This window comes from Idiotropiscis lumnitzeri, chromosome 1 (assembly GCF_059441095.1).
Source record: "Idiotropiscis lumnitzeri isolate Australia: NSW breed Sydney's pygmy pipehorse chromosome 1, RoL_Ilum_1.0, whole genome shotgun sequence".
Taxonomy (NCBI): Eukaryota; Metazoa; Chordata; class Actinopteri; order Syngnathiformes; family Syngnathidae; genus Idiotropiscis; species Idiotropiscis lumnitzeri.
In genome coordinates, this window is record NC_142391.1 from 16,678,066 (window position 1) to 16,691,267 (window position 13,202).

The following is a 13,202-nucleotide window of genomic DNA, read 5'->3' on the forward strand; positions in this document are numbered from 1 at the left end:
TTTGGTCTTATTTGCACAACAGCAATAGACAGACGATTGTGAAAAAGCAGTACGGTACTTTAGTGGATTCGAATGTGTGTAATAAACTGTCGAGGCCTGACCCAATCGATCTCTGCTTTATGATGTCACATTTCCTTTAAACGGGTTGATACACATCGCACTGGCTGTATTTGTTGTCATTCTTTTTACTCATACTGAAAGCACTGGTAGCAACAAACTGATTTGTTTGACAGTGTCAGTTCCGGCACAAAATGCTGTGACACATTCGACTAGAACAGCCATTCCCAACAAGAGTGCAGTGGCACCTTTGTTTATCGAGTCATCATCAGGGGCATTGCCAAATGATCCAATTTCACTTTCACACAATTTGACTGAAAATTGTTTCACAACAAATACGTCTTTGTTCATTTATCTGCTGGCAAAGATGGCAGAAGGTACAAGAAACTTGGTACAAACCTGTCATGGCACAAAACATTGTTTCCAAATAGCTGATTACGTAATGTGCTTCAATGCATGACACTGCAGTTCCAAATTCCGGTGGATACCTCGTCTATTCCCACATCCTTTGAGTCAGTGATGCTTGACCCACTTCTTTCAGACAGTCTGTTGTCATGGTGAAGAATTGTGAACAGAAAACGAACCACATTTCCCAATATTTTTCTTTATGTTCATTCAGTCTTAAGTGGAACAAATCAGTTTTCACTACTTGTACGATGCTTAAGTCAAATATTGTATACCTTGCAAAGAAAGTAAATCTGGTGGTTTTATAACAAATATCCATAATCTTGTATTTTCACGCAACATGATTCTCTCATGAATTCCTCATTGAAATGGTATCGCCATAGTGCTTAGAGCATGATGATAAGACGACATGAGTGTGATGAGCCTGGGGTTGTACAACCGAAACCCCCCTCCTCCCCACATTTGAAATAGGTCAATGGTGGTCAAGAAGAGGGTTCATGCCATCCATCCCATTGGGGACAGGAAGCGGGGCGGAAACACAAGCAGCCCTATTTCTGAGAACTGCTGTTGTTGGCAAGGGAAACGAGGAGGGATAAAAAAACGCTCCCATTTCTCTCCTCCCTTTCTTTCACTGCTGACGCAAGTAGGTGCTTAACTGCGACAAAGAATACCACCTCTAGTTGGCAAAGACCACTTCTAGTTGGGTTCACTTGATGACCCCCTTGAGCAAGAATATTTTCACAGTTTGAGTTGCTTTAGGAGCCTGCAATTAGTTTTTTAGTTTTTGCAGTGAAAACAATACAGAGCAATTTCTCAAACATTCAGTAAGAATTATTGCAATGTACAGACCAGTCCAGCAAAAAACACTATACACTATAGTATACTTCTTCAGAGCAAACACTCAAATGTCTCTTATGTACAGTAAATTAATCTTCAACGTTTTATATATATATATATATATATATATATATGTATATATATATATACCAATCAATTACCGGTTAAAAAGTTATAAAATGAATGACGTCGTGTATTGACACACATTGCAGTGAAAAAAAACAAACAAACTTTGCTTTCTTTAACCGAAGGAATTCTTAAGCAGATTGATAAAATTGCCACTAATGGTTTTCCATGAAAAAAATAAAAATACAAGAACAATAAAAATTACAAAAGGGATGATACTCATCTATTTGCAGTTTTAGCCTTGACAACTTGACACAATGGTTTTTAAAAACAACAATCATCAGCTATTTAGGGCATCTGCCTAATTGGTGTAACTTTGACTCAAGGCAGCTGCAGATGGGTCTTCCTTCCTCAGTGCCATCCTCTTCCTCTTCCTCGTCCTCGTCCTCTACCTCTACCTCCAGCCCGCCCCCTTCCACGGGCACTGCTCAGGTGTCCAGCCGAGCGCCTCAGCTTCTTCCTCTCCTCGTGGTGGTCACGTTCCGCCTGCTGCTGCTTCCGTTGGTGCTCGGACTACAACACACACAAGAGGATGTTGTTATTTTCTCTCTGTTGCGTTGATTTTGGGCTGTTTGTTTTAGTACTTGGCAGAGGTGGGCAAAGATTGGTTTGGAGTTTGAGCCAGATAGTCTTCTGGGTCTGGTGGTTTTGGTCTTTTCTTAGCCACTAAGATAGTGATGTTTCCATTCTAATAATATCACTCATTGAAAAGATTTAAATTCATTTAACAGCAGTATGGCATGTGATTGCAAAGTGAGTCACTGAATTTTATGGAGTCTTTTTTAAAAAATATATAAATTTTGGGAGTGAGACAGGAGCGCGCTACCTTTTTGAGTCTAAAGGTAAGCTGCTTGCTGCCCACTGTGGTGTCAGCTACGTTGCTGGCTCCGGAATGCTCCTCCAACTTCAGTCGTTCCTCCAGGGATGTCCTGAGGCACACACATGAACATGAATTGAGCACAGTGCTGAAAAGGTGGACAGTAAATACACGTTTGAAGTATTTCATGTTGATGAGCTTTGTACGATATTATGACTCAAATCCTTTTCAGAATACGACATACTTCTGAAGTCTCTGCTTGCGGGAGACGTCATTAAACCCGCGGAACTCCTCTCCACTTTTAATCTGATAGAACCGTGGCTGGCTCGTGGTCTTGTTCTCAGTCGTGATGCCGTTTTTCTGCCCTTCACTGCTTTTGCTCTCCAGCAGGACCGTGTTACGGTCAGCGTCCTTCCTCTGCTTTTGCCGGCGGTCTCGATCCTCCTGCTTCAGCAATCTCCGCTGCTCCCTCACCTCCTCCACCCAGCTCTTGTCATCATCTGAGCTTTCTTCCTCAGAGCTGGCTTGACCTTCCTCCTCCTCCTCCTCCTCCCTTTCCTGGGCCTCCTATAAACAGGTGGCAGAATCATTCGGAGTGAAGGCTAATTACATTTCAAACTGTGGTATTCATGCGTAATGTTCGCTTCTTGACCGACTTTTAGCTAAGCGCTGCACTACCTGAGAAGCAGCATCTCGAGCAAGTAGTCGCAGCTTCTTCTTCCTCTTCTGGCTGACTTTGGAGACGATGGGGTTTAGCAGGCGGAACTCCTCGCTCTGCTCGTCCACTTGATAGTCTGGGTTTTCAAACATCACCTTGAAACGGTTGTCGCCTAAAATGGTGGGTAGGGCCTGCAATTTTCAACAGCAAAATAAGAACGACAAATTCACAGACACCGCCAAATGCTGTTATCCAAGTCTGCCTACCTTTCCCTTCTTTTTCCTGGAAGTCAGCTCTACTTCATCATCGCCCTCCTCCATCAGCTTAAGAGCCAGCTCCTTGTTGACTTTGGGCAATGTCTGACTCAGGTACAACATATTACACACGGACAGACACAAATAGCAATAGCAATTGCTTAATCTGTTCGGTATGGCAAAATACTTTGCAGTCTTGGTTGGTGGGTCACGGAATTCAGTTTCAATCAAGTTTAATCCGTTTGAGTCAACAGTTAAAAACGCTCAAAGCCTTTTCTTTAGTAAGTTTGGTAAACTTTAAAGGACTCAAGTTTTTAACTGCAGTTTGAAAGGGTGGTGATGAAACAACTGACTTCTTTTCATCTCACAGTTCATATTTTTTCAAGTTGTGAACGGTCATTTCTTCACACAGAAATTTGGCACCCTCTGCTCACTGATGTGGTGCAGCTATAAACACTAACTGGAAGAATCTTGTCATGGTGTCGGAATTTCTCACCTTAACCTGCACTCTGTGGGTCCTCGTCTCCTCAATCTTCTGCCGGATCTTATCCTTGCGGTACTCCTCATATGCAAAAGGATTTGCCATGCTTTTGACCTGAGAATCAAATCGTATCATCACCATCAACCATTTGTATGCAACACATTTTGAACGGAAATCATGCTCATTATCAAAATGATCATTTGTGGGCAAAACAATGAATCAAATTCAAGACGACATTGTGATAAAATCAGATGTCGCTAAACGGCGATAATTGGGGATGGGGAGGAGGGTAAAAAAGAAAAACCTGGCTTCATTTTGGTTATCTTGATGTTCCTATAAAAGTTGCACAACAGGGATTTTACCATGCATTGCAATTTATAGCTATGACGTTTAAAAAAAAACAAACAATAATACACCTGTTGCTGAACCTAACCTTTAATTCATAAATTATTATTATTATTATGAAAAAGTTTTGTAATCGGTATAAAAAATATCTAGGAAAGCATACTTGAAAATCAGTAAATATTTGTTGACCGGTGTTATTTTTCAAAATTGTTCAGCCCAAATCATTTACAATCAAAGTGAATGAAATACTGCACCTGTAGCACAACACCATACCTTATGATACAGCCTGATGTCCATGAAATAGCCATGCATGTATGCCCTCAGGAGGGACGACCCCACCAGATGGGACAAACCTATAAAACGTAAAAAAAAAAAAACAACAACCAAGTGAGCATTCATTTAGTTTGAAAGATATTTGTGAAGGAACTATAAGGGATTCATCAAGTACATGACGCTATAGAACAGAGTTGGAGGGAAGATGTTAGCCACCTTTGCCTTGGTGTAATAAATTCTCTTGGAATCATGCATGGATAATGACATTTAATCCCTAATGTTGTGGATGAGCAGTGAGAAAAGCATGCATCTTCAAATGCCTTCAAATTGCCTGAGGCACTTTGAAATGAATACGGTAGTTAGTCATTCTGCTGAGCCAGCCCCTTCCAGCCATCCACACGCCGCTAACTACAAGGAACATTACGCAGTACTGTAGCACAATTCCACACATCGAGTGAAGGAGTCTTCCCACTCTGGATGACTCAATCTTACAGAATAGCACGTATGCATTTGATGCCTCAGAGTATGCAAGCGTTCTTTACTTAAGGTTATATAACAGGCCACGTTCCACAGCTTCTGTAAATCAGCACCACTGCTGCCCACTGTTATTCGACAGCAGCCAACAGCTTCTTTTGCTTCTTGTCATCTGATCTCTTTACTGCTGAGCCTGCATTCCAATGTTCATTCAACCCTTCCACGGGGGTACAACCCCCAGCCCTGCTGACTCCCTCCCCCCACGAGGAAGCCTCAGAAAATCTGCTCCAGCCACCTGTGATTCATCCAAAGTTAGGCCGAGGTTAAATAGGGAGGTTCTCCCCTTTCCCACAAGCATTGGAAAGCTAAAAACATTTTCAGGAAGAATCTAACAAAAACAGACATGCATTACAAAGGGCACAAGATATTGTGGAAAATGTACTTTTTCACAAACACACAAATAGTTGGGTCTCTTGAGTGCCTTTTAACTGATTGAATATGAAATTAAACAGCTAGGTACATATTTTGTTATGCACCTATTTCTGAAAATGCATCTTTAGAAAGCCGTTCAGGATTTTGCCGGATTGTGACATCATACTTATATAACACACGCAAGATGACTAGGCAGCTCGCCTGCAATTGCCCAGTTCAGTGGTTGTAAAACTTTTGACATAATGTACCACCTAAAAAAAATGAATAAGAAATCTTAGCCCTCCAAGTACCACCGTCATGACCAACAAATAACAAGCAATACCAATAGTAGAGCTAAGTGTCATCAAAAAGCAAGACAAAGGTTATATTCCTAAAAAGTAACATTTCATATCACTGTAAAGTCGGTAACATTGTGCACCGTTTAAACTTCAAAACTGTTTTTTTTTTTAAGTTAAACCTGGAATTATTAATACCCCTGGGCTTAACTGTAAATATAGAAAACCCTAAGAAAGCAATACCGTAAATATGCAAATTTATAAAAATATAATAAAAAGTTTATTACAACTGAACTGTCCATACACATTGATTCTTACACATACTACTAGAGACCCCGTGTTCCACAAGTGGTACTCCTACCAAACTTTGAGAATGACTGGCCTAACCGACTATTTTATTAAGACACCCGGGAAATGTTTTAAACAGGGCATATTGCGTATAATTAATGGAAAGATAACCATATATGCTCATTGCATCTTTTCACCCAAGGATAATGACTTGAAATGAATGCCAGAACTTCTCACCCAAATTTTCCAGGTCCTTGCGGGTGACAAACTTATAGTCGTCATACACGGTGCTCTCTGGGCTCTCCTCCAACTCTTCTGTCAGATTGTCAAGGAAGGAGCACCAACGAGGTGCTGGGCCCAGAGCCTGAACTCATACAAACAGGTCAGGTTAAATTGGTGACTGAGCTAACCAAATAAACTATAAAATGAAACACAATTCAATAAAAAAATAACATTGGCAAGATCAAATATCATCTAACTCATCAATTTCGAAAATGGAATACTACTTCTTTGGGAGAGAAGCAAACAACAACAAACCCCTAATTATAACAATTTACAAAAAGGGGGGCCAACTCGGTCCTCACTCGAGCCACATTGGGGTCACATTTTGTTGGAATCAGCATCCATTTTGACGTTCCAAATCCTCCCAAACTATACAAGGTATAAAATAAAGGGTTTTGTTCAGCAGACTAAATTTACATGTACATCTACGACTGTAAACAGCAAAATAGCAGGAATTTTAACAAGTGTCTGGAGAGAAAATTATACAACATAATGCTACACACATAGCTAACATGGACCTGAAATGGATTATCTCGTGGCGTACGTCAACCAAGAGAAGTGGCCTCAAAGATTGAAAGTATATTCATCTTGAAGAAGAGCGGTTTGATGGATATAGTATACTGAATACATATAATCACGAATGTATTGCAGTCTTGCGTTTTGATTTACACTTTTGAAATCTGCACAATAAATGTTCTCATAATTACATTATAGTAGTGCTCATCTTTTATTTAATTAATGTCTATATGAAACATTATTTTTTAAATGTCTCCAATTTAAATTAATATACACATTTGTGAAAAAATATGTAGTCTACAGTGCCTCTTCTGTTTACATTTTATAATTCTATTAACTGCTCATATAATACAGGACTGTTAAATATCACTTCAAAATAAAGTGAAAAATATAAGCAGTCATAGTGTAATTTTTTTAATAAAATAAGTATATCGTGGTGTACCGTAATCGTGATATAAAATGGCCTACATGATGATAATTTCTTTTCACCCAGCAGTATCTAATGTATAATATAAACATACTGTATTCAAGACCAATATCTCAAACCAGTGTGTGACATTATTTTGGCATTCATTGCTTTATCTTATTAATCCCTGTTCAATATTTGGCTTAAAAAAACTGTCATGACATTTCACCGAGTTGTAATGGACACGTGTGCGTCATACAATTCCGGGACACAAAGTTCAATCACACAAAGTCCACAAAAATCCTCCTCTTTCAATCTTCTCTAATGAGCCCTCACATTAGTCACAGTCTTTGAGCAAGCTTATGCATGCCAGTAAAGAAGTCAGGTAACATCTTTTATTGTGTCAATAATCCATGCGAGGGTATCCGTTTAGTTATGTGATGTGACGTCAATGTCAGTGTCAGAATGTGTTGGTTCCTGATTGCTGCCAGTGAGGTGTTGGAAAAAAAAATCTAAAATTCACTCACTGGGATGTAGAATGTGTTCATCTTTGGATCCTCATTGGCAATGAACAGCATACCTATAAAGACCCACGCAGGAAGGCAGTATGATAAAAGAAGTAGCAAAGCATGAGCGTAATCAATGTACAATAGTTACAGGTTTGAAGATTGCAGTGTGGGTTCCTATGGCTGCACTTTTCAGAGAGAGGACAGTGAAAGTGTGTGAAACTCTGTTTGTTTTTCAAAATCACAAAAGGACAGGCACCCCAAAAAGTCTCTCACGAATGTGATTTTTACCCTAACAAAATGTTTGTTTAAAATAAGGCATATGCATGCCGGACAGGCAAAAGCAGATGGCACCACCTAGTGGTGAAAGAGCACAGCACAGACATTTGTGATGTTTTATCAAGTTCACATGGTGCATTCAAGTCAAAGGGCAATTTGAGAGGACACTGATTTTTTTCTCAGTTGTTAATTTTTATATATTAGTACGGAGCCTGACACCTGTTGAGGGATTTGCGTACCCCGACGATCCTAGGAGCTCAGCTGTCAGATGCTTTACGCAGCCTGTAGTCACCCAGAGCAAATAGTGGGGCATCCAGTATTTGTGCTTGGCAATACCGATGCCATCAGTACATTTGATGCTTAAAATTTCACCCCCCCCCTTCCCCAAAAAATTAAAAATAATTGTAAAGATATATATCCAAATATAGCATTTTTCCTTAAAAGTACATGAAATTAAGGGCAAATACAAAATAAAATTAAAAAAAAAAAATCTAATCAAATGAAACAAAAATTCCAGTGAGACAGAAAATGTCCCAATAAAAATATGTACTTGTACAACTTCAGGAATACAGTGAAGTGCAAATATTTAAATTGCATACAAGAGTGCTTCAGGTAACATTTAGCAATACTTACCAGAGTTTAGGCAACACAACTTTGTCACTGTTTAATTCAACTGTAGTCGATCAGTCTGAACACTGGGTAGCACCCACCCAATGATGTAAATTACTTAACAGAAATCCGATGTCATGTCATAGAAAATTAAATAAATTGAGTAAAAAAAGAAATAGGAGACTGATTGTTGAAAAATTACAACAGTGACCGAACCTGAATGTCCGGTACAGGACCAGGCAGCGACCCCCGCCCAATTTAAAAGTAATTGCGCCGATCAAAGGTTTGCGCTGATCGGTCTATCACGTCAATGATCAGCAAGTGGTTAACTTTTTACAAAAGCACACAGCCATCAACTGCTGTTATATGTGCATTAGTAGTCTAGCTCAGCAATGTTGGTGGCACGAAATTTTCTCTCAAAGGCAATGGAAGTGCATTGAAAATAAGTCAGAACTTGCTTATTTATCATCGTCATATCTATCTTATCTTTATAACTTTGATTGTAAAATCCGTGAGGTTCCCAGAATTCATTGCGTGGCGTAATGTATGAATGTAACATTTGTCTTTAATTAATGGCTGTTAAACAGCCACATGAGGCCTTCAAGAGTACCAATATCTTGGAATACAGCAGTATCGATACTCGCCCATGCCTAGTCGATAGTATACATAAATCAATTTCTTGTTTTAAAATAGGCTGACCTCTATATTTTTTTTTGGTACTGTGAAACTTGGCTTTCCCTGCAGTCATGAATGAAACATTATCTTGGAGGAATATTTTCTCACCTGAGTGGGGGTACATGCAAACATTATTAATGTTGCTCTCAGGCTGGATGGAGGAGAACACTTTGCCCTGCGGAGAGAAGAAGAAAAAAATAATGAAGTGCAGTATTCCCCTGTTTTGTACATCTTTTTGCACTGGCTCACATGAGTGACGTGAAGACATGATGCGGTACCGAAACAGGCAGGATCACTCTTATTACCAAATAGCAATACAACCGACCTATATGAACATTTACAGAAAATTCTACTCATGCCTGTCAGTCTTACATTGTCTTTGTTCCAGAATTTGACTATTTTAGGGTCTGCTGATACAACCAGGTCCATCTGATCGTGGAAATTGAGAGACTTGATGGGTAGGTTGTAGAAGTGGTCTTTCACAAGCAGCGGCTGACTGGAACGCAGGTCATACAGCAGCACCTTTGGTAGGAAGGAGACAATTATTGAATTGTAACTGTAATTCCATCAAAACACCCCTGGAGTGTGTGTGAGGTGCAAAAGACGGATGAATACACAGCTGTTTAATAACATAATTTTCTTCTTCCAATTTATTTTACAGGAATGCCTCTTAAGAGCCTTTAACATCAGTCATTGGGGGATGTTCTCGCATACCTGTCCAGTGCTGGTTCCGACTGCCATGACGAGCGAACCGTTGAACTTCAGTGCACTTACTGAGGGCAAACTCTGAACTCTGCAGATCAACACAATGAAATGTTAAAAGTTGCAGAATGGTAACAGCCAATTGGATAAATGACAATATAAGACAGTGATCTAGAAAAAAATGTAAAAACTGAATTTCTGAGCTACAGACGCCTACGTTACTTACTCCATTCCTTCTGCGAGGCTGCTCAGCGCGCAGTCCAGAAGGCCCACTCGCTTCCGGACACGAGGGTCCCAGCATTCCACCTTTCCCTAACAACCAAACAGCGATTCAGGTCAGTGAAATGTGAGATATTGTCGGTTAGAATATAAGACAATTCATTGTTCTCTCTTACTTTTTTCGTTTTTCATTTCTATTTTCTTATATTCATGGACTAAAATGGTTTAATGATGGTGAGAAAAAAAATGCTGTCCATAAAACAGTAACAACAACAACAACAAAAATCTCTTTAAACTTCTAATTGGTTCATGTCTGAATAAAGTCATGGCTAACATTTTCGAGTTAATTCGTAGTTGAAGTAGATGCTGCAGATGATGATGGCACATACCTCAGAGGTTCCACTGGCTAACAAATGATGGACAGGGTTGATATCACATACATTGTGCTCCCTGGTGGAAGAGGCAAAAAAATAGGCAACAACAGAAAAAAAGAAGGATTTTCACTTCATGAAGAGTTTGTGGTGCAGTTTAACTAGAAAATGTTTTGTTCACACTTACACAGCATCTGTCTGAAGTGAGTTTAGAAAGCGGCCTTGTTCAAGATTCAGTCGATAGATGTCTGAACTGGATGAAAAAAAAAATAAAAGATGCATTGAAATTTGTCCAAATAGTGTCGCGAAAACTGAAAGACATTAAATAGTTTCTCACCTACATCCCACGAAATAAAGGTCACATGAGGGGTAATGGTAAGAAAAATCCCGACCAAACTTAGGAATTCGTGTTTTGTAGTAGTGACCGTGCTGGGAATGAAACTCCACGTAACGGTCAGTGTGCAGAAAAACAAGCTGACGACAAAAGGAGAATATCAGTCAAAAAAAGTTTCAAAAGAATTATGTATTTGGGCAAAATTATTAGTAAGCCTAAGTCTATACAGCAGGGGCATGCAAGAATACATGCTGAAACATGAATGAATGTCTCAGGCTTGAAGGATACCTTCGCCACATAAATGAGCTGATAATGCTCGGTGTCTCCCTCAATCAAAGCGCTACAATTTATTTCAGCAAAAAACGGTAAATTGGCAGAATTTGTTCGGCATATCTATGAAAGAGAATTATACTAAAAAGTTATAAACTAAAATAGTCCAAAATTACCTTTGAGTAGTCATCAGATAGTATGTCAAAGGCCACAACTTTAAGGGAGGGAAAGAAAACAAACGAAAAGGTGATTAATAAGGATTAACAAGATGAGCGTATGCTATGTCCTTTTTTAATTACCATCAGAATCCAAGCAGCGTTCAAACTTCAACGAAAGCTGGTAGGTGTCATAACATCGAATCCTTGGCTTGTATGTCCCTACAAAAATCATGCAGATTAGGGCTGAGCAATTAATTGAATCATGATTTCGATTTTGGCTCCCCATGTTCATAAAAACACATTAATCAGAGAAATTCAATAAAATGTGCTGAACAGCGCAGTGTGTAGTTAACTATGTTTTGAGTTCCTAAGTAAGTTTTTGAATCAATAAATAATTATGATTCACGATCAAAACGATTGTGCATATTTTTTCCAGCCCTCATGCAGATACAATTATAAGTTTTTCATTATACTCATTTAAAAATAACCACCATCGACAAGGGATGTGTATTATGGCTCAACGATTATGGAAAGAAATTGTATTCACTATTATTTTGATCCATATTGAAATCCCAATTGATAAAAAATATTATTTATTGATTGCAAAACGTAGCATTATTTCAAATACCAAAATGTTGAACTCTTTATTTTTGAACAGTTTATTCTTTATATCAAGTAAAAAAATGTCACGCGAAATTCAAGCCGCTTTCAATATCATTCTGCTGCACCCTCACCTATGCTGCATTGCATCTTTGTACAGATTCAAACCATGAATAAGCATCTCTCTTATCTCTTTATGGTATTTATTTTATCTTATTTTATTGTTCTATTTTTACATGTTTTGGGATTTACTGGGCTAACCTGGGACCTTGGCGATCATAGTGTGTCCGAATAATTAAAGTCCTAATTATTCAAGTTGACTAAATTCAAAGTAAGAAACAATCATTAGCAATATCAAACTGATTTATACCTCCCATGCATCTCTCATAAAAAACGATTCAATATGCATCTTGATACATATGGTGTGATATGACTGAAGCATGGCACATTTAAAAAAGCAAGAATTCAATTCAGTTCGGTTAAATCAAATCCATTATTCCAATTCAAAAGGGCTTTCATTACACGCCTACTTTCGACCATTACCTGCTGCCAAGATGAACTGTCCATCTCTGGATACCTTTATAGATGTGCACACTGTGGGCATCTCGAAGTCCTGGATGAGCTCAATCCGGCGCTGGATGTCTTAAAAGTCCCAAAAACAAATTCAATAAATTGTGATTACCAAAATTTCATCCAAGGACAGTGGGTAGAACTTTTGTCATCCAGTGGTGATTTAAGAAAATGCAACGACCTAAGTTGGAAGCACACGCTACAGTGCCTCAAAGTGACCACACATTGCAAGACCCTAGATGTGATTCTGAGCCCCGGTGGTTGTTTGTCTTTGTGTGCCCTGCGATTGGCTGGCAACCAGTCCAGGGTGTACCCTTCCTACTGCCCAAAGAGGGCTGGGATAGGCTCCAGTAAGTCAGCGACCCTCGTCAGGAGAAGCAGATTAGATAATGGATGGATGGGTTATTGCAAATCAGTATTCTGTTTTTATTTGACACAGCGTCCAAACTTCATCGGAATTGGGTTTGTACACACCGTACCTTTAGGATATGCAAAATGTATACTTGCATTACACGACTGCAACTTACCAACATCTTTCTTTTGCAGTTGCCTCTTCTTTCGGTCTGACAGCCACTAGATGTTCAAAACAAATGTGTTTTAACTATTAAATACACCGTTACCTTGCTCGTTTAAAATTGTTTTTTCTTTATAAGGGCATAACTGATAACATTAGGAAATGTCTTCAAAACATTTAAAAGAATGTAAAGCTGCTTAGCTAGCTAAAGTCAATAATTTAGTTGTTGAAAGTTCATGAAACTAAGTTCCGGGTTGTGCTTCTTACCTCTGGAAGAGACTTTCCATGGCTTAAATTATAAATCTTGACATCATTTACACTTGATATCTGCATTTTGTGACTTTTGCAAAGCTGCGGATAGACATAAACAACACATGTAAGACACCGGTGAGCTGCACGGAACCCACGTTGCTTCGGTGCTAAACAGGAAGTAAACGTACGATGGACAAATGTGTCCGTCAAGAAACGA

At 39.0% G+C, this 13,202-nt stretch overlaps 1 protein-coding gene across 1 annotated transcript; it reads right to left on the bottom strand.

Annotated features, from left to right (window-relative positions):
- Window positions 1-1,626: 1,626 nt before the first annotated feature.
- nol10 (nucleolar protein 10) lies at window positions 1,627-13,202 on the bottom strand. The gene is made up of 21 exons (XM_088291812.1): window positions 13,001-13,202; window positions 12,747-12,792; window positions 12,193-12,291; window positions 11,191-11,268; window positions 11,068-11,105; window positions 10,625-10,761; window positions 10,475-10,540; window positions 10,306-10,366; window positions 9,924-10,009; window positions 9,710-9,788; window positions 9,368-9,517; window positions 9,104-9,170; window positions 7,454-7,506; window positions 5,960-6,086; window positions 4,254-4,333; window positions 3,651-3,749; window positions 3,167-3,259; window positions 2,921-3,091; window positions 2,487-2,809; window positions 2,252-2,354; window positions 1,627-1,938 (listed from the first exon to the last, which is right to left on the bottom strand). Exons 1-21 carry the CDS (start codon window positions 13,064-13,066, stop codon window positions 1,777-1,779), a joined length of 2,184 nt encoding a protein of 727 aa, XP_088147938.1. The 5' UTR covers window positions 13,067-13,202; the 3' UTR covers window positions 1,627-1,776.